Consider the following 21,575-nt stretch of genomic DNA (forward strand, 5'->3'; position numbering starts at 1 on the left):
ATCATTTAACCCTTGCCCCAAACGTTGGAAGTAAGAAAAAAAGATTTGATGCATTGAATGGAGTGGGTTCCATTTTTCTATCATGTTTTAATTTTACTTTTTAAAATTTTACACATCAGTTAAACATTTTACCATATTAGAGTGATCAAAAGCAAATCTGCTAGACCCTCTGTTTCTCCTTGTCTGGACCAATACATAATAAATATTCAATCATTAATAAGTGAATCTGGATTATAATCACTAGCACCTATTCTTGCCATGGTGTCACTTTGCCTGAGTTCCAATTAAATGCTTGGCCCAGCTGCATTGGCCTAAGACCAACTTGGCTAATTTTCTTGCAATTACTGGATATCTGTTCCGAGGAGATGTTCTTGAGCAAGTTATAATTTGTTAAAAAATGCTTCTGCATGGGTAGATTGGACTATTTTCACTTAATAGTTAAGAATATGTTCTTGAGAATAAGTTTGATTCTATTATAATGAAAACAATACAATAGAGTTGATTAGTATTGCACTACTTTTAATCATTTCAGTTGAACAATCTTGGAATTCCTTCAAATAACTACTAATAAATTACTTTTAAATGGTAGTCCATTTCTACAAGCAATTGTGGAACTGTCTCTGTTCACCATTTACAAATAGAGCTATAGACTCTGTTATTTGCTTATACATCCCTAGAAAAGAATCCAAAATGATAATATACAAGACTTAAATTAAGACTAAGGAAAAATTCTGCACTGCATCTATGGAAATGAATTTATTGTGTGACTCTTGTATTGCAGAATGTAGAGTCTCACCCCATGGTCATGCTTTTCTCTCTTATTGCCCTGGAGAAGTTTGCACAAACAAGTAAGTCTTTTGGTAATATACAGATCTGAGGGAGGCATTCTTTGTGTGTATTTTTGTTTGAAACAACCCCGTAGTGCATTGATTGCTGAGGCATATGAGTAGGCCTGAGATTCCAGTGGCAGCCAATTCATGGTTGGGAATACAGTGCTGAAAGGTTACTGTCTCTGTCACTCAGCATCAGTAATTTATATTTGTATGATGGTTTCCCTTCAATCCAAAAGGCAATGATTTACATTGAAATTTCAAAGTATTTCTGAAGGATTCCTATAAAATGTGCATGTATACCTTTAGAAATTCCCAGTGTACTATAACTTGTTTCATCTTATAAAAGTTAGATGTGTTAGTTATCTAAAGAAAGCTGCTTAAAGTTTTGGCCACCTGTTTCCTCCAGCTACTGCCAATAAGCAACATGTCCTGCAATCTGAATCTGAAATCCTTATTGAATACATCAGTGACTGTTTGGTACTTAGGGTCTTTAATTCTAATCATCACCTGCCCAAGAAATATGTAATATGTCTTTTCCTTTTCAAAGCTCTCTGTGCATTTTGCAATTCTGTTATTTGATTATTCCTATGTACCTATTCAATCCATCTTGCATCATGTCACAACAAATGCTGTTTTAGCAGTTTATTCAGTGAAATGTCAACCAGAATTATCAATAGTAAGTCCTGGTATAATGTTATACAGATTTGAAGCTGCTTTTAACCCTTGAACAATAGTGAAACAAAGTGTAAAGTCAGTCTTCAGTTTTGGATGTGAGTGTTGTTATGAATGTTAAATGGTCAAACCACTGTACAACAAATAGGATTTTAAAGCTGCAAACTGCTATACTTAACATTTGTGCTTTTTAAAACAAGGACTACATTTTTTGTAGCTGCAAGCAAGCATTATCAAATGTAAGTCTTGAAGTATGTACAGTACCTTGAAATTTTAAGGAGTGTACTTATTGAAATAACACAATTTTAATTGCAGGTGAAAATAAATTAACCGTCTCTCAATCATACATTAGTGATCAGCTACTAATTTTGGAATCATGGGTTAATCACAGAGATTACCTGAAACGACAGGTTGGTTTCTGTGCACAGTGGAGTCTGGATAATTTATGTAAGTTCATAATTTTTGCTCAAAGTGCTACTTGGAACTAAATCTTTCCTGGATAAAGTATTCAAATTTTATTGATGTTGTAGCCAGTTAGAATTGTTGCTGTACAGTATATCTAAAACCTGAGTAAATAGATATAAAGTGCTGAAGTACAATGCTACATAAAAATAATTCTGATATTAATGTGGAGTAAAAATTGAAGTTGTATCCAGAGAAATTTTGAAATCTGCTGACAAGGCTATGAACACAAATGATTATCCTTCAGGCTTGTTTTATCATTCAAGATTATAGATGAGCTGATCAACGCCTCAGCATTACATTCCCATCCACTTATGGTAGCTTATTTCTTCTGACTTATTAAGTATCTGCCAAGCTCTTATAAATATTCAAAACTGGTACTTCCACCGCCTATGGAAAAGTTCCACAAACACTCCCTTAGAAGGGTAAAGAAACCTTATTTTATCTATCTCAAATAAGTGACTCCATATTTTGAGTAATGACATCCTACTTCAAGATTCTCTCACAGGAAGTAACTCCTCCAAGTCCAGGCTACGAAGAACCATGTTTTTTTTTGGTTTAGTGAGGTTGCCTTGTATTTTTCTATTCAAGCAGGTACGAAGCTAGTTTGCTATAATTTTCTATAGGTTAACACAGCCATTTCAGATACTGGGCTAGAAAGCCTTCACTGAACTGTTAAAACTTTGTGCATCACTGGTCTCCTTTAAGAAATGATGTTAGAGTACTCAAGGCTTGGTCTTGCCGGTATTTAATGTAGCTGCCTTAACCTTCCTGCTTTTGTATTTGATTTCCCCTACTTCTTTTTGAAATGCATGAGCATTGGCAGGTAGGGAATGATCCACTGGTGCGTCTGTCCTGTTTCTTACAACTGAAAAGACTTGTGTATTTCATAGACATCTCTCTTTCCCTATCTGCAGCCTTTGGAAAGCTCACTTCCCAAGCCAGTGGATAAGGATGGAATAGAAATTTTGGTAAATGTGTCTGGCCCTAAGCATTGCTCAGTTTAATCTGATCCATGGTCCAATGTTTTCTAACATTCTCCATGTTGACACCTGTTCTAGCTGTAGATTGCAAGAGGGGAATTAAAGTTTGCATTCACCCATTAGTTTCTATTCCATAGGTCCACTAATCTGGCATGGTGTACCTCTGGCATGTAATATTTTGGAGTGTTCTGGTTTAGAGCAAGAACAGTACAGAACACTACTGGCCATTTGACCTACAATGTTGTGCCAGTAAATATTAACCGCTTCCTGATCAATGATCAATCTAACCCTTCCCACTTGAACAGTCTGCATTTTTTTACCTCCCAGTGCCTATCTAAGATTCACATAAATGCCCCTTTTGTATCAGGCAGTGTGTTTCAGGCACTTGCCACTCTTTTCAAAAAAAACACTACCTCTGCATCTCCCCTAAGCTTTCCACCACTTATCATTAAATGGATGTTCTCTGGTATTGGCCATAGCTACCCTGCAAAAGTTGCTGACTAGACACTATCTATGCCCCTAATAACCTTATACACCTCTGTCAAGTTGCCTCTCATCCTCACACTCCAAAGAGAAAAGACGTAGCTTGCACAGCCTTTCCTCACAGGGCATATTCTGTAATCCAGGCAGCAACCTGGTAAATCTCTGCACCCTCTCTGAAGCTTCAACAGCCTTCTTATAACGAGGTGACCATAACTAAACACAATACTCGAAGGTTTCAAAGGTACATTTAATGTCAGAGAAATGTATACAATATACATCCTGAAGTGCTTTTTCTTCACAACCATCCATGAAAACAGAGGAGTACCCCTAAAGAATGAATGACAGTTAAATTTTAGAACCCCAAACTCCTAGTGTAATCTAGCCAGTTTTATAAAGCTGTAGCATTACCTTGTGGATCTTGAAATCAATCCCTTGGACTAATGAATGCCAGCATAACATACGCCCTTTTAACCACCCTATTAACCTGCATGGCAACTTTGAGGGATATGTGGATCTGAGCCCTAAGATCAGTCCGTACTAACCTTGTACTGTGCCTTCAGTTGAATCTTACAGAGTATATCACTTCACACTTCTCCATTTTGTGCTTCATCTGCCATGTCTCCACCCAAATACATATCCCGTCTATCCTTTTGTAGCCTACAACAGACTTCTGTGCTCTCACGGCACCTCCAACCTTCATGTCATCTACAGATTGACTAACCGTCCCACCAGTTCCTCATCCAAATCATTTATAAAGATCAGAACTTCACTAGTCACTGACCCAGTCAGAATATGCTTGTATCTGCTACCACCCTCTATCTTTGGACGCATTCATTCCAAGTCCATGCAGCCAGGCTTGTGCAACCTAATCACAAAATTTGGATAAAAATTGTTGTAAATGTTTGCTACATATTTTAATAATCATTAATGTAACGGGTTTAACTTTGCTGCATATTTAGTAATATTTTCATCTTAAAGTTTGTTTTTCTTGCAGATCTTAAACTCCTATTCATAATTTCATCCAAATTCTAACATGAAAGATGACTTGGTCTTATTTCTGTTTTCTTCATCTTCACCCACCCTTGCGTGCCAAGTGAAACTAAATTCTTAATTGAAGTCTGCAATTAACTATTGAAGGAAGATTTTCTTCTCTAAATTTGCATATGTATTTCTCCCCCATTTATTTCACCTCATTTTGCAGGTGTGGGACAAATAAAAATTAATTCTCTGCTGTATCATTAAGCCTGTTGCAGAAGTGAATTGTTTGACAAATGATAGCAATGATGCATCTACCATTTTAATTGACACAAATAGCAAACAATTATAATTGGGCAAAGCTTCTGAGCAGATAGCTCCTCTTCTCAGCTCATAAATCCATTCTTTTTTAGTTTCTAAAGTTTAGGAGTAAGCTTTCTGGACTGCTGGCAACAATGGGTCAGAATGAGCCTTTACCAGTTTTTCCCTTTCAGCCCACGGAACTGGATTCCTAGGTGCTCAAGTCAGTAGTCGCTTAAACTGGTGAAAAACACCCATCTACATTTCGATTTAAACATCTCTATAAAGAACCATAATTAAAAATCAGTGAATCATACTCACAGTTTGCGATCTTGAGCTTATGCCTCTCATCTTTGATAGTCTTGACCTAATTGTACAAGGCATTGGTAAGGCCAAATTTGGAATATTGTGTACAGTTCTGGTCACCAAATTATAGGAAAGCTATCAATAAATTAGAGAGAGTGCAGAGACGATTTACTAGGATGTTGCCTGGGTTTCAGCACTTAAGTTACAGAGAAAGGTTGAACAAGTTAGGTCTCTATTCATTGGAGCGTAGAAGGTTGAGGGGGGATTTGATCGAGGTATTTAAAATTTTGAGAGGGATAGATAGAGTTGACGTGAATAGGCTGTTTCCATTGAGAGTAGGGGAGATTCAAACGAGAGGACATGATTTGAGAGTTAGGGGGCAAAAGTTTAAGGGAAACACGAGGGCGTATTTCTTTACTCAGAGAGTGATAGCTGTGTGGAATGAGCTTCCTGTAGAAGTAGTAGAGGCCAGTTCAGTTGTGTCATTTAAGGTAAAATTGGATAGGTATATGGACAGGAAAGGAGTGGAGGGTTATGGGCTGAGTGCGGGTAGGTGGGACTAGGTGAGATTAAGAGTTCGGCACGGACTAGGAGGGCCGAGATGGCCTGTTTCCGTGCTGTGATTGTTATATGGTTAAAGGCAGCCATGCTGAGCTACTCTCACTTGTTAAGCAATGATAAAACTCAAATATAACAAAGTTCACTTAAAATATTCAGTAGCTGCTGTGAACTACAATCTATGAAAGAGGTTCCTTTTAGTAATCTTAACTAGGGTGGCAATGGAATTGCTTGTCTGCACAAGCTATGAGACCCACAGTCTTAAAAAGTGATAATTAGGCACATGTTGATATTTGAGTTTTGCAAATACCAATGTGCTTGTCATCGAACAAATGAAAATATTTTGGAGGGCTTCGTGTGTTCATGCACTTAAATTGTGATGAGAACAATTATGTATCACCAAAGCTAATGGTTCATTTTGGCAGTACAAGATAATCCTCTCACAGAACTGATATGAGTTGCTGCTTGCTGCTAATCTAAAAGCATAATGACCGTGGGTATTATTCCTCTTAATGCTACGTGCCTTGCCTAATAATTTTTGTTCTTTAAATGTAGTTTTGAAACCGAAAAGGCAGTTCACTTATGAGAAGGTAGATCTCAGCCACATTAATGCAATGTTGAATAGCAACGATGTTAGTGAATACCTCAAAATATCACCAGATGGACTAGAGGTAAGTTTCTGTCTCAGGACTGTTTCTGTAAAATTCATGTAATTTTGTGAAGTTATTTTTGAAATATTGCAATTCATTATTTTGCACAATCTTAGAACTGCAATTTATGAGAAGGGTGCAAAAATGCGAAAGGATAAAGATGTGGATAAAAGCATAGAGTTTGAATATAATTATGGATGATAGTGAAGGAAATAGTAAGCTTGAGAGACAAATCTGAATGTGCTGGACTGAGCTGACCTTTTACCACAAAGTGATGCCTATGAGTAAAAGATTTTATTTTAATTATGCTGGTTCTTAGTTTTTCCTGTGAGATTGCATGTCAATCATAGTATTAGATTCCTTGGCCTAGGGGAAAAACAACTAGCTTTAGAGGAAGCGTGACAAGAGTTTGCTGGTGCATTTGTCAGTGGGCTTATCCTACAATAGACTGAAGGTAAAACCTTATTCCCAGAGTTTAGGAGAAGTGCTCATTGAATGTAAAATTTTGAAGGGTCTTGATAGACAATATTGAAAAATAATTTTACCTGACAAGGCAATATTAGGATATTTAAAGCTATGCTGATGATATGTGAAATAAAAGTAGAGGAATGTGATCTATTATTTTAATGGTGAATGGTCTAGCCTTAATTCCTAGAAATTGATTGACCTATTCTCTGCAGTTCTTGTACACTTTGTGACTTTTCCCTTTGGAAATTATCAGAGCAAGTTAAATAATAAGGGCTACCAAATTCATATACTTTCCAAATTATAAACCACCAAGTTTTGTCACTGATCATTTGCAAAGGGCTGTTGGAACTTCTGCTTACTAACTCTTAGTTTGGGAAACATCCCATACACAATGATGAATAAAGAAAATCTGGATGCTCAAGCAGGTGTGTTGGTCTGTTATCTTTCTTTAGTGTGATCAGTTGCTTCTTGAATTTGGAAATTCATATCGCTTTAAAGTTGAGCAATGCTCTGAAATCAACTACTTGAACAGTGAAATACTCAATCTTGTAGATTTCCCTAACTGAAGCAAAAAAAAACAGTTGCAAAATATTCTAAATACTTGGACAGAGATTTTTGTAAGGTGTCTTTCCTTCTCTGGGTTATATTGTAAGTAGACTGTTCTTTTTATTTGGATTGTTCCTGGTTTATGTCGCCAGAACTTCATACCCATAGTTGTTACATATCTTAGATATACTTGACTAACAAAAATGGATCAATGTTGACCTTAAATTTAGTTGATCCGGGATCTGCTGGTACTCTTAAGAGGATTCAAAGTTTGCATGTCTGCTGTGCAAACCTCTTTATTTCATTGTCATCTTTTTGGTTATTCCCCCTCACTGGAGTTTTCTCAGCTGGAGAAATGTTGCCACCACCCACTTGCTTTATTCCTTTTTGTCGTTAGCAAGCGAATATCTTTGATGTCAGGCTTTCTAAAATCAATAGAATATAAAGTTTACGCAGTTATCTGGTAATGTAACCTGTTAGGTTAAGGAGTCATTTTTCAGTGATTTGTTTTTTTGCACCCTTGCCATTTCTGACATTGTACAGCAGCATTTGGAAATGTCTTTGACAAGTTATTGAAGTCATATTTTTCATGAAGTTATTGCATTTTAGTAGGGAGGGTAAGTTGCACTGTATAAGCTAGAGGGTACAATTATGAGAGGTACAAAAATTCTGAAAGTAGCAGGTGGGTTGAAGTAATTTTAAAAACAGTAAACTGGATTCTAGGCTTTATCAATGGAGGCATTAAATACACAGGTGCATATGTCAATGAACTCTTAAACAAAACACTTTTGGATGCAACTAGAATGTTCTGTTCACTTCTGAGTGGCACACTTTAGGACAGATGAAGACATGGAGAGACATAGAGACAGTTTCACATCACCAGTGGTCATTGATCAGGGCTCAATTCCCACCACTGTCTGAAGGAGTTTATGTCGTTCTCCCCATGACTGCATGGGTTCCCTCCAGGCACTCCGGTCTCTTCCCACATTCCACAGATATATGGTTAGGGTTTCACTGTATGTTTCAATGCTTCAATGAACATGTGACAAATAAAGCTAATCTTTTTAAAATCTTTTAGAAACAAAGCATGTTACAGTGTTTCTATGGCTTTTATTTTTGGCAGCTGAAGTGAATGGAGAATATCACAACTTTCAATTGTCTGGTGAATCTTGTTAGGACATCTTTAATTACAATTTATTTATTTTTGATTGAAATTGTCTTCAATATAGCTTATAAACAGGCCAGTCTTTAGGTGACATCAACAGAAATGACAAAACTGTGTGTTTCAGGCCTGTGGCTCTATATTAGCAAGCAAACATGTAGTGTGTTTTCTTTTTCTCTCCTCCTCTTATTCTTGTGGCAAAACATTATTAATGCAGCAGTATTTTGTAGCCTGAACTTGTTGTTATATTCCAAGACCAGTGTAACCTATCACTAAGGTCAGAATCTCAAAGTTAGCATATGATTCCTAGTGGGATCTGGAAAAAAAATCTACAATTAACAATGCAATCTCATTTTTTTAATTATAATTTTTTAAACTGTCCAAAAACACTTTTTTAAACCCCAAGGTTATTACAGCATTGAGGATTTAGTCTGTTTGTCTTCTTTCAGGCTCGCTGTGATGCATCCTCTTTTGAGAGTGTCCGGTGTACTTTCTGTGTGGATATTGGCGTATGGTACTATGAAGTAACTGTAATTACTTCTGGTGTAATGCAAATTGGTTGGGCAACTAAAGATAGCAAATTTCTTAATCACGTAAGTCACCCTTTTTCTGTTCTTGTTCTTGTGTACCCTGTATTTACTCAGAAGACAGATACAGAGTCTATAGAAAAGAGTAAAGCAGCAGTGAGGTCATGAACCCGATACAGATTACAGAGGAGGGGTGTTCGCTGTCTTGAGGCAAATTAGGGAGAATAAATTGCCAGGGCTTGACAAGGTGTTCCCTTGGACACTGGGAGGAATGTACAGAAATTGCATGAGCCCAGGCAAATATACTTAAGTCATCCTTGGCTCAGGTACCAGAGGATTAGAGAATAGCTAATGTTATTCCACTATTTAAGAAAGGCTTTGAAATACAAAAGTGAAACACCTCACACTTATCTGCATTAAATTCCACCTGCCATTTTTCGGCCCATATTTCCTGCTGCCAGCTCTGATAGTCTTCCTCACTGTCAACTACAACCCCAATCTTGGTGTCATCTGCAAGTTTGCTGATCCAGTTAACCACATTATCATCCAGATCATTGATATAGATGACAAACAACAACGGACCCAGCACCAATCCCTGCCACTCTCCACTAGTCACCAGCCCTCCAATCAGAGGCAACCATCTACTACCACAACTAATCCCACAAACTCAAAGTCTAATCCAATTTACTACCTCATCTTGAATGCCATGCGACTGAACCTTCTTAACCAACTTCCCATGCAAGACCTTGTCAAGTGCCTTACCTGCTTTGCCTTCTTCAACTTTCCTGGTAACTTCCTAGAAAAATTATAAAGATTGGTTAGACTTGACCTACGACACACAAACTGACTGGCCCTAGTCAATTCCTGTTTATCAAAATACTCATATATCCAGTCCTTGGGTTTGTTTTTCAAAGCCTTTCTTAAATAGTGGAGTTAGATTAGCTATTTTCTAATCCTCTGGTACCTGAGCCAAGGATGACTTAAGTATATCTGCCAGGGCCCATACAATTTCCGTACAGGATATGGGAAGTTATGTTGAAGTTGTATAAGATGTTGGTGAGCTCTTATTTGGAGAATTGTGTGCAGTTTTGGTCACCTACCCACAGGAAAGATGGAAGTTGAAAGAGCACAGAGAAAATTTACAAAAGTTTCACCAGGGCTGGAAGACCTGAGTTTTAAGGAAAGACTGAATACATTCAGACTTTATACTGCCAGTGCAAGTAGTATATGCAATGTTTTGAGAGAAGTTTGGATAGTAGGGGTATGGATGTCTATGGTCTAGATGCAGGTCAATGAGGCTAGGCAGTTTAAATGATTTGGAACAAACTAGCTAGGCTGAAAGGCCTGTTTTATGCTATACTTTTCTATAACTCTCTGACTCTGCCCCTCCAGAATTCCAGTTGGAATCAACATGTTCAATACAGCCATTGAGTCTGATTTGGAACATATTGTCTTTACAAAAATCCTTTCTTTTAGCCATTCAGGACTTCCTTTGACAAATCAGATTAATGAAGCTATTGCTTACCATTAAGCCTTGCATTGAAAGATTTCATCTAATAGTTTAGTCTGTTTTTTTTTTGGTTCATGTAATTTTAATAAAAGCTTCTATAGATTATAATGCATTTAAAATATCTACTTGGTTGCTCCAAATGAAATTGGAATAAAAATGGATTTGTTCAGCTGTGGAAGCATCTATAGCAAAAAAGTTACATTATCAGGTCAATGATCTTTTGTCAAAAATATTTTAAGGGGAATATTTTTGTTTTGTTCCTTTTTAAAGGAAGGTTATGGGATTGGAGATGATGAATACTCTTGTGCATATGATGGCTGCCGACAGCTAATTTGGTACAATGCCAGAAGTGAACCACACACTCATCCTTGCTGGAAAGAAGGTAAGTGTTGCCTTTCACTGGCCTGGCATAATGAATTTTATTGAAGTTTTAAACCTAATTTCAGCAAACGGTGGAATTTGATGTATGCCATTGACTAACAATAAAGTGAAATATAGTTAGATGTTTTTTGAAAGCTTATCCGTAACTGAAATATCCAGGCAATATGTTGAAGATGTTTCCTGAATTTTGACCTGTGTTTATCAGTGAATTTGAGTTTTGCTGACTACAGTATAAGGAAGTGTTTTTTTAAAAAAAAGAATCAGTTGAGCTTTCTCCAACTGACTGTTGCTCAACCCTTTTTATACATTTTGGTTTTATGGTTTTTTTAATTTAGTGATACAATGTGGAACAGTCCCTTTTGGCCCAAAGACCTGCACCGCCTAGCACCCAGCCTATTTAATACTAGCCTAATCACGGCACAATTTACAATAACCAGTTAATCTACCAGTTTAACTGGAAGAAACCCTTGCAGTTCACGGAGAGAATGTACACACTCCTTTTTAACAGCTCTGAACTCTGAAGCTCACCAACCACTTTGTTACCATGGCTTCTGATCGTCAACACCTCTGTCAGAATTCTCATCTATTTCCAAGCCTTGTTGGCTGCACCATTCTATTTGTGTAGACTTGTCTAACTCTACAGCCCTCAGACAAGCTTCACTTGTCTATTGCCTTTGTCCCTTCTTTCACCAAAGCTGGATACTGAACCTTTGGGATTTCAGAATAGTGAGAAAGTAGATTATTATAGTTGTAATGTGTACGGCTTGGTGTCCAGTTTTTTGAAATACTTCTGAAATGACTTGAAATTACTACTAAACATTTTAAATAATGCAGTAATAATGGTGGCCAGGTCAGGGCGGGAGATGTTTGCAGAATATAGAGATGTATCTTCAAGTTTCTTGAATAACTCCACTATTCACAACTGAGAACTATAATCTCTGCTTGGGCAAGAAGAGGGTCAGTATCTGTCCGCAGTGTAACAATTGGCAGGTAGATACATTTTTGATGAGGAAGGAAAATGGCATCAAGAACAAGAGCTCCTTTTGGATAATATTGAGGGAGGAACATATTAAAACTAGTTGATCCTTTACTGCTTTTGGTTGGCAAAAGAAAACATAAAGGCAATTGCATTTGGTGGTCTTCATTTTTTTTAAATTTTGATTAATGTGCTATCCAACCTGGTGAGCATAACATAAAAGCAGGAAAAAGCTATATGAACCTTTCTTTACCTCACATTCTTGCTTCACTTCCAATCCTTGTCTTTTGATTGAAATCTAGTCCACTGATTGAACTTCTGTCCATCCCTGCAAATGATTTACACTTCATTTGCACAGTGGTTTTACATCATTCTTAAGCTTTGTTACATTGTCCTCTACATTTTGATCCAAACTCAGATATTTTAACCTCAGTACAGATCCTTTGAGAACCATACTAATGGCCTAATAACTTGAAAATAGCAAGTTTATTCATATAGTGTATATTTTTAAACCCTTAATCCTTTCTCTCATATCAATCTATGGAGAATTTTGAGCTTTTTTACATAACCTTTGGTGGGGCATTGTCTTGATGAATCAGTTGCATAAGACATAAACATGTTGAGGAAAAGAACAGAAAATATATACGGTGTGAACATGGAGGAGAACCTTTGGACCACATGTCTAGTTTTTGTGTTGTAAATGCTGAGTGTAAGATGAGCAAAAAAATAAGTAGCAGGATGAGATGTAAACCCTGGTAGCAGCCTTTTCATTTCTGCAAATGTTTTTGAAATTTCTTTGATTGTGATATAACAGTTGTTGAAGTTTAAAGTTTCAGTGTTCAATTGCAAATGCCATATTATTTCAAACTTGAATAATTTCATGTGTCTGTTTGCTCTTCAATCTGTCACTAAATGACATCTAATTAACAAGACTAAAAATTGATGACGTAGTGCATCAGAGTATTATGCAATGTATTCTGTCTTGCATAGCACTGCTCTCCGTATCTGCTTTGTGTTCATATGTAGAACAAAATAGAAAAATGGAAGAGTATTTCATGTATCTCATTTGAGGCCCAATGTTATCTTAATTTCTTTGAATTTGAGAGTTTTCATTTTTGTAGTTGATAGGAGCTAAGGATTTGCAAAACAAGTGGACTCTGCAAAAGCCTTCCACAACTAAAATTCATCTGATTATGAAGCTTAGTCTTCAGACTTTTATATTGTATCCTAACTGAATAGTTGCCTTAGTTCAACGATCCATTATTCTTTCCTTGAAATGGGAAATAATTTTGTAGATGAAATGCATTTAACTTCTGAACATCAGTTTACTGATCAAAACTGAGCTAGATGTAACTTGAGCCTGGTGTGAGTTTGTAATGTTTATTTATTATAATTTGGTCAGTCCACTGTGATATCTAAAAGGCCAGTGTTTTGTTTGTATTGCTGTTACTTATGGATGCATTTGCTCTTTCCACGTAGGGGACACAATAGGATTTCTCTTAGATTTAAATAAGAAGTTGATGATTTTCTATCTTAATGGAAACCAACTACCCCCAGAAATGCAAGTCTTTTCGTCTGCCATGTAAGTGATTTTAGAAAGAGCCACTTTAAATTAATATTGCTCTTGGAATAGTGAAACTTGAAAATAGGCTAGAAAATGTTCTTCCACCATTACCATCTTGAAAAATACTTAAGATGGAAAAGAAAATCAATTTTCAGTATTGTTTTCAATTTTTATTCATAGCTTTGGTTAGTAACTCTTTTTGTCAGGGTTTTGAACTCATTTGTTTGCACTGTTTAACTGCTTTCAATTTATTTTTGAAAGCTACAATAGTGTAGGGAATATTTTCCAATCTTTGTGCCCCTGAGTCATTTTATAAGTTTTCTGCACAATGGCTTGTCTGGGATGATTGGAATGGCTCTTCATAAATGTTTTTTTTTTACTTGGCTTGCTGACTGCAATCCTTGATCAGCAATCCTTGTGTTTTCAAACACAATGTATCTCAAACATCAATCTGGAGCCAAGTCAATGCCACGTTGTGTAAACCAACAAAAAGGTAGGGTAAATGCAGTTATTTTCAGGGTCACTTGTTAAACAGTGTTGTGAGTTTCTCATCTTCATTCAAGTATTTTACTGGATTTTTAATTGACATTGACATTAACATGTTCTGCTTTCCTAGATGTATACTGTAATTTAGCCACCCTCTCTTGTGTCCAAAAATTAACTACTTCAGATAGAACGCATAAAATTAATTGCAAGAAATAGTTGGGTCAAGCAGCATCTGTGAGAAGTGAGATTAGCATTTCATGTGAGTGGTCCTTCAGAGCTGAGTCAAGTTTGAGAAGTTTTAGTTGCAGAGTAAGTGTGGTGGAACATGATAGCATGGAGGTTTGGAGAGAATGAATGACATGTTGTGGTATTGACAGCTGACATAAAGAGGTGGACAGAGAGAGGTACAAATTAGTGATGGATTCAATCTGTAACTGCAAGACAAAAGGAAAGGAGAAAACCCTTGAGATTGTGGAATTCAAGAGGGGTAATTTGAAGTTTTTGAATTCAGTATGGAGTTCAATCAAAGCAATGGCTGATATTACCATGGGACAGTGTAATATTACTAATATACCTCTTTTGGTGGCACTAAGCTTGTAAAAATGCCTTTGAGATATGACTTGCCCTCTAAAGGATTATAGTCTAATTGCTTGGCTTTTATATTCTGAATTTCACAATCAATACAAGTATTTGGGGTTCTATATTTTTGTTATTGTCTTAAGACCTCTCAGGTTTGTATTTCACTTGATACTTTAAGTCAAACACAAATGTCAAGAAAACAGAATGGATTGCAAACAATCTGACTTCTTCAAACTCAAAAAGAAAATCCATTGCCATTCGTGTCCCTACTGTTCAAGCTAAAGCTGGAAATATTTGAGAAGTTGTTAAATAGTGTACAGAGTTATAAATTTTAGAGAGAATCCTAATGATGGATACTGAGAAGCTTGAAATCAGATATCAAAAGCCAGGAAACTGATGGGTTTGTGGATATGGTTAATCTCTGGTTCCTTAACAGTTTTGGTCAGAAAGCTAGGTAATGCTTGATGTGGTGGCCTTGAGCATTTACTGATGGAAGAATCCATTTTCCCCAGATCCATTTAGGGCTGACAGTTGGACTTGCAGGATTAAAGAAAGAAGCTGGTAGAGGTCTTGCTGGTTGTATGCAGGTGAAAGCTGGACAAGTGGTAGTGGATTAGCTGTTCACTGAAGAATGTAGGGCCAAAGTAATTGGACGTATGAAAGGGGCAATTTAAATTCGTTGGGTTTAAAAGTGAATGACTGGATCATGGAAGCTTTGCAAAGATAAGGAGTTCAAGACATTTGAGAATATCCCAGTCTGTGATTTAAGATCGGCGGAAAGAAAAAGATGTGAGATGGCATGGCCAAGTTTTATCTCGTCGTTTCTGTGGTACTCTAACATTGCTAACATTGTTTTCAAATTCTACTGTGATCCTCTCGTTTCTGACCACCTTGAAATTCTGTAGTCCAGAATTTGCATTATCAGCATCCCTTTACTGTGTTTTTTTTTGCTAATTTGCACATCAGATTAATGATTCTGCCATTGGTTATCTAGCCTTCAGCTGATGGTGTGAAGTTCTGGAAATCCTACCCCAAATTTCTTTTCAGTACTCCTTAGAATTAATAGTACTTGGGCTAACATTTTTGGCTTTTTAGCTGAAGTAGGATGGATTTTGGATAGCAGTGAAAATGCATGCATAAATAGAAAAAAATTGTTATTTCATGAGCTATTACATAACCAGGAATCAAGCACCTTTGAAACGGAGACAAAAGTTTGGCCAGTATAAAATGAAGTTTGGAAAAATATATTTACTTAAAAAAATATTCTTCCTGGGTATTTTGGCTGAGCTGAGTTGAATGTGGAATTTGGTAGACATGCTTCTGTAAATCTCTGCATCTGGATTAATAGTCACTTGCTGAACTTCAAGAAATGCCTAACTTTCAATCAATTCCATTTGGATGTAGCAACATCAGCTTAGAAATAGTTGTGAGGTAGAATATTAGATTCTAAACTCATGGTGTTTGTAAACTCTGGAAAAGCCAAGATTACAGTAGTTTTTTTATGAAGTTATGAATTTAGGAATTTGTTCCTCTGGTTCATTCTACCATTCAGTGAAGTTGTTGTTATAAAGCATAACTCAATGAACCAACCCGTTTCCTCCATATCCCTTAAATCCTTTACAAAAATATATTGAAGTTAACAATTGATTTAAGGATTGTCATTTGCCATCTACACATGAAAGTGTTTAAATTCACTTTTGAAAGATTTGTGTAACTTAAACTATGCCGCCTTGTCTCTGGGTCAGACACTATTACGGCCTCCTTTCCCAAAATTTAATAAGATACTATTTTCCTTTCAACTCCAAAGTTTAAATGTTAGTCTTGTCTCATACGTATATCATGCTATAGAAATACTTTCCAAAATTAAGATCAAATCCTGAGTGTGATTTAGTGTCTTTTAAATTAATTGCAGATCGGGTTTCTTTGCTGCTGCTAGTTTCATGTCCTATCAACAGTGCGAGTTTAATTTTGGTGCAAAACCATTTAAGTATCCTCCAGATGTCAAATTCAGTACATTTAATGACTATGCCTCTTTGACCCCCAACGAGAAAATAATTCTTCCAAGGTGAGTACTTTCAGTTACATTGTCCTATATTTTCAAAATCTTGTTTTATTTACTCTGAGTTTATCTGCATATATGGAAGTGCTGATCAGTTATGTGAATGAATTGAGAAATATGGCATAATGGTTTATGCAAATTATGACAATTATGTTGTATTTAAGACACAGACGACTCGCTTTATTGAAACAAGTGAGCATACGGGAAAACTGCTGCACACTGTGCTGTGATGAGATGGCTGACACAGAACTCCGACCTTGTGGACATAGGTATATTGTAGTCTTGTTTTGGTTAAAACAGATCACTTTTCTCATCTGCAATGTGAACTTTCTCGCTTTAGTGTTGTCTTACTTCTCTCTGTCATTCTCCCCCTCTTAAAACCTTTGAAGTACTTTGCCCTTTAATATTTTTGAATTAACTTTTGGCATTCCAGTGAAGTTCCAGTGGGTTTGTGGACTTTTCCAAATTCCCCTTTTCTATTTTTCCCATGAGAAATAGAAGCAGGAGCACGTTTTTCAGCCCCCCATGTTGTTCCATTCGGTACAGTCCTTTGCTTTTCTGCATTCACCCCAAATCACTTAATTCACCTAGGCCTTATGAGGGCAAGTACGATTAATGTAGATTGGCATTGTGGTTGACATGAACAAATTGGACTGATGTTGTAAATTACTGTGCTGTACAGTTCTGACTCAAATCCCTGTTTAGTGTAAAGAATTCCAAAGATTTCTTGCTGACTGCTGATTTTTTTTCTCTGACTGAGAATATTTCTATTGAAAGGTCAGCCCCTTGTAAAACTTGGCCCTAGTTCTAGGCCCCAGCCAGATGAAATGTAATCTCTGTATCACTTGAGCAAGGCCCCATGCAAAAAATATATGCATATGTGATTCATTGACCAGTTGGAGTTGTGCAACATCATTCAAAGTAAATTATTATCAAAAGTATTTATATGTTACCATATACTACTGAGGTTCATTTTCTTGCAGGCATTCACAGGAGGACAAAGAAATACAATAGAATCAATGTAAAACTACACAAAGATTGACAAATAACCAATGTACAAAAGAAGACAAACTGTGCAAATACAAAAAATAAAATATAAATAAGTAAATAAATAAACTGAGAACATGTTGTACAGATCTTGACAGTGAGTCAGTCTATAGTTGTGACACAAATCAGTTGACCCATTGTGATTGTCATGACTGATTTTGGTGATGCTGAAGAAGCTATGTAAAACTGTGTAGTCTGAGTTCTATGATAAGTTTCTCCAAAGAAGTTATGAGAAGAATTGGTGGTGGAGGGAGGTGCTGGTCCTGGAGAAAATCATAATATGTTAACTTTCTGGTGGGCTGCTGGATCAGCACAAGTGCAGCACATGGCTGTATGCTTCACTTTATACCTGTGATTGTGTGGGTAAGCACATCTCCAATGCCTTATTCATGTCTGCTGATGACACCAGTGTTGTGGGCTGAATCAAAGGTGGTGATGCATCAGCATACAGGAGGGAGATTGAAAATCTGGCTGAGTGGTGTCATAACAATAACCTTTCACTCAATGTCAGCATGACCAAGAAACTGATAGTAGGCTTTAGGGGACAGAAACCAGAGGTCATTAAGCCAGTCCTTGTCAGAGGTTCAGAGGTGGAGAGGGTTGCAACTTTAAATTCCTGGGTGTCACTATTTCAGAGGACCCGTCCTGGACCCAACAAGTAAGTGCAATTGTGAAGAAAGCGCAGCAACACCTCTACTTCCTTAGGAGTCTGCAGAGATTTGGCATGAAATCTAAAACTTTGACAAACTTTTATAGATGTGTAGTGGAGAATGTATTGACTGGCTGCATCACAGTCTGGTATGGAAACACCAATGCCTTTGTATGGAAAATACTACAAAAGTTAGTGGATTTGGCCCAGCACATCATGGGGTAAAGCCCTCCCAACCATTGAGCCTATCTATGTGAAACTCTGTCACAGGAAAGCATCATCCATTATCAGGGATCTTTAGCACCCGGACCATGCTCTTTTCTCCCTGCTGCCATCAGGTAGAAGGTACAATAGCCTTGGGACTCACACCACCACGTTCAAGAACAATTACTACCCCTCAACCATCGGGCTCTTGATTAAAAGGGGATAACTACATTCACTTGCCCCATCATTGAAGATTTTCTACAAAGAATGATCACACTTAAATCTACCTAATTATCTCTGTTCTCGTTATTTATTACTGTTTATTTATATTTGCATTTGTACAGTTTTTTGGCTTCGGCACTCTGGTTGATCTTTCATTGATCCTGTTGTATTTACTTTAGATTTGCTGAGTATGCCCACAGGAAAATACATCTCAGAGTTGTATATGGTGCATATATGTACTTTGATAATTTACTTTGAACTTTGAATGTGGCACTAACACTGAACCAGTATTTTTCACAGTGATCTCACAATGTATTCATGTTTTAATTTAGAATTAGAATAAGAAAAATAAAAATGAAGGTTAATTTTAGTTCTATAGTCTTCTGGGCATTTTGAAATAAAAAAAACATAACATTTTGGCCTTTGTTTTTTCCAGTGACCTTTGCATGGAATGTGCCTTGCAACTAGACACCTGTCCCTTGTGCCGTCAAGAAATAAAGACCCGTGCCAGGCTGATTTCACACATCTCCTGAATTTTTCTCCTAAAACCTGTCTGATCACAGTCATCATCATCATTAATACCAAGTGCTATCAAATGGAACAATCGAGCTGGGACATGTACCTTAAAAGTGCAATGTGTGTGGATACTCGTATTACTGTATTAGCCAAAAGAGCCTAATTTGGCATTACTCCAGTGGAACAGTTTCAGCAAGGTCCCTTGTGTGCATGGGTACACTGCATCTGTATGGCTGAATTATAGCACTAAATTGGTGAAACAGGTTGACTATTGAGGGAAACGATGAAATAGTATGCTACAAAATAGTGCTCCTACAAAGCTGAATTCAGGAACATTTGTTAAGGTTACTGGAGCACTGTAGAAAAGCCTAGGCTCGCACGAAACCTGCCTGAAATGTTTGGCGTGGACATCCCTCAGATTGACGAGCGCAAAGCAAAATTGATTTCAAAGATGCAAGTTCCAGCTTGTTTTGAGAATTAAGAATTATTTTTGTTTTGTTTCCCCTTCTGGCTGCAGGACGATAATGCTCTTAATGCTGTACTTTTATTCAGCACCTGTAGCTCTGAATGGGTACAGGAGATTCCGAAGGATATATGCAAAAATGTTTGAATAATGAAATCTTCATCTTTACATTATTATTTGTATGCAGAAATGTTTACTTTTTATAGACAGTGTTCCATGAGGCCCCAGGCAAATGACAAGAGTAATGGTATCAACTTTTGCTGGAAAAATACATAGAACACTGAACTACTCAAAGCTCTGATTTGCCAATTGGTACAATCTGAGATGTAATGATTCCAAAGAACATTTTTTTAAACAAAACATCTGTGGTAATTAACATACTTAAATTTTGTTTTGAGCACAGCATTTGTAATCCGTACACAAAACCAAGCCTTGTAGATAGCAAAATTATAAATTATTTATTTAATACAGTACATGTTTTACAGATCCAAGATGTTTTCATCCACCTTTGTCCTTAATGATTGCATTTACTACATTTTGTAATGCAATAGATTTTGGCTTTCTCCTCCTAATTTTCTACTGGACCAGGAATGCACGTGCTGATTAATTATGAAACTGGTATTTTGAATACAGTGCAGTTGAAAATTCTCGCAACTAATAAATCAGTATGTGCCACAAGATTCATATTAAGCAGTTTGGGAAGTAATTGTTAAATTATTGGGCGTGAAGAAACAGCAGCAATGCTGTTTTGGGTTGATTGGTATGTCATGTTTTATTGTTGGAGAATTTGGATTTAAATGGTGACCCAATCATATTGTACTGCATTAAAAGTACTGTGGAAAAGTTCACTACATTCCTGTTTACTGCTGTACAAAAATGGAAAACAAATAATGGTATTCTTAGCCCAATGTCAAGTACCAGAACAACTGGTGTTTCAGTTATTTGCATAATAAAGTTTGAATATTTAAAGACTTGACATTTATTAGCACTGAGTAAAATGTACATTAATGTTTAGGCCACATGCACAAGGTGCTTTTATATAATTTCATCTGTTTGCATAATCGGGTCAGATAAAATGTAGTTTCCTAATTTAGATATTAGCAACTTTGTTCTTTTCATGCTACCAATGTAAAACGTTCAAATGAGTAACCTGAAGTTAGTTTGTTGAATATTGTGTTGAAAGACTTTGCATAAATATCTGTTGAAATGCAGTCCCTTATTTATTTTAACATTGTTTTCCTTTTTACAAAATGATGGTTGAGAAGCTTTTGATGCTCACGACTGCATTTGGGAGGAGGAACATTTCAGAGAAGAGTGAAAATAAGTCCTGCAAATTGTTGAGAAATTTTTTTGGTGTTTTCTTAGTACCTTTATATCAATCCTGTTGTGTGAACATAGTGATTTTAACACCACCCACGTAGTTCTCTGGGCAATAGATAAAGTACTGGTCTGCAGTAAATACCAACAAGTTAGGAAAAGGTCAGAATATTCTTATCTAACCAAATAGCCTAGCAAAGACTTCCCAGAAGTAATGATGCAGAGCTAACCAGATGTAAAATCCTGTTGTGTTTTACTTTGCACATGTGCTGTTTTGTGCCATTGTCATCATCACTGATAAAGCAAGATTATTTTTGAACTTGAAACAGGAATCTTTGAAATCACATTATCTTGACTTAGATTATGTGAACTTTTGCAGCAGTTGTACAGCACCCAGACATAAACTTACTAAATTACAAAAAAGTGCAGGAAAAAAAGGAATCATGAGGCAGTGTTCATGAACTATTTGGAAATCTGCTGGCAGAAGGGAAGAAGCTGTTTCTGAATGGTTGAACATTGGTCTTTGGGCTCCTGTGCCATCTTCTCCATGGTTATGATGAAAAGAGGGCATAGCTGGAATGGTGAGTCATTAATAAAGGAAACTGCCTCATGAAGATGTTCTCAATGGTCAGGGTTGTGCTTGTGGTAGAGCAGGTTCAGTCTATGGTTCTCTGCAG

General features: G+C 36.7%; 1 protein-coding gene across 2 annotated transcripts in view; it reads left to right on the forward strand.

Moving 5' to 3' along the window:
* The window catches only part of rspry1 (ring finger and SPRY domain containing 1), a 64,391-nt gene extending 43,834 nt beyond the window's left edge, over positions 1 to 20,557 (forward strand). For both annotated transcript variants that reach the window (XM_059992697.1, XM_059992696.1), the window contains exons 6-14: positions 782 to 848; positions 1,821 to 1,952; positions 6,128 to 6,243; positions 8,848 to 8,991; positions 10,706 to 10,817; positions 13,272 to 13,374; positions 16,334 to 16,486; positions 16,645 to 16,749; positions 19,039 to 20,557. In XM_059992697.1, the coding sequence (XP_059848680.1) occupies positions 782 to 848; positions 1,821 to 1,952; positions 6,128 to 6,243; positions 8,848 to 8,991; positions 10,706 to 10,817; positions 13,272 to 13,374; positions 16,334 to 16,486; positions 16,645 to 16,749; positions 19,039 to 19,135 (1,029 nt within the window). In that variant the 3' untranslated portion in view covers positions 19,136 to 20,557. The remainder of the gene's footprint in view (positions 1 to 781; positions 849 to 1,820; positions 1,953 to 6,127; positions 6,244 to 8,847; positions 8,992 to 10,705; positions 10,818 to 13,271; positions 13,375 to 16,333; positions 16,487 to 16,644; positions 16,750 to 19,038) is intronic.
* Positions 20,558 to 21,575: the final 1,018 nt, after the last annotated feature.

This window comes from Hypanus sabinus, chromosome 17 (assembly GCF_030144855.1).
Source record: "Hypanus sabinus isolate sHypSab1 chromosome 17, sHypSab1.hap1, whole genome shotgun sequence".
Classification (NCBI taxonomy): Eukaryota; Metazoa; Chordata; class Chondrichthyes; order Myliobatiformes; family Dasyatidae; genus Hypanus; species Hypanus sabinus.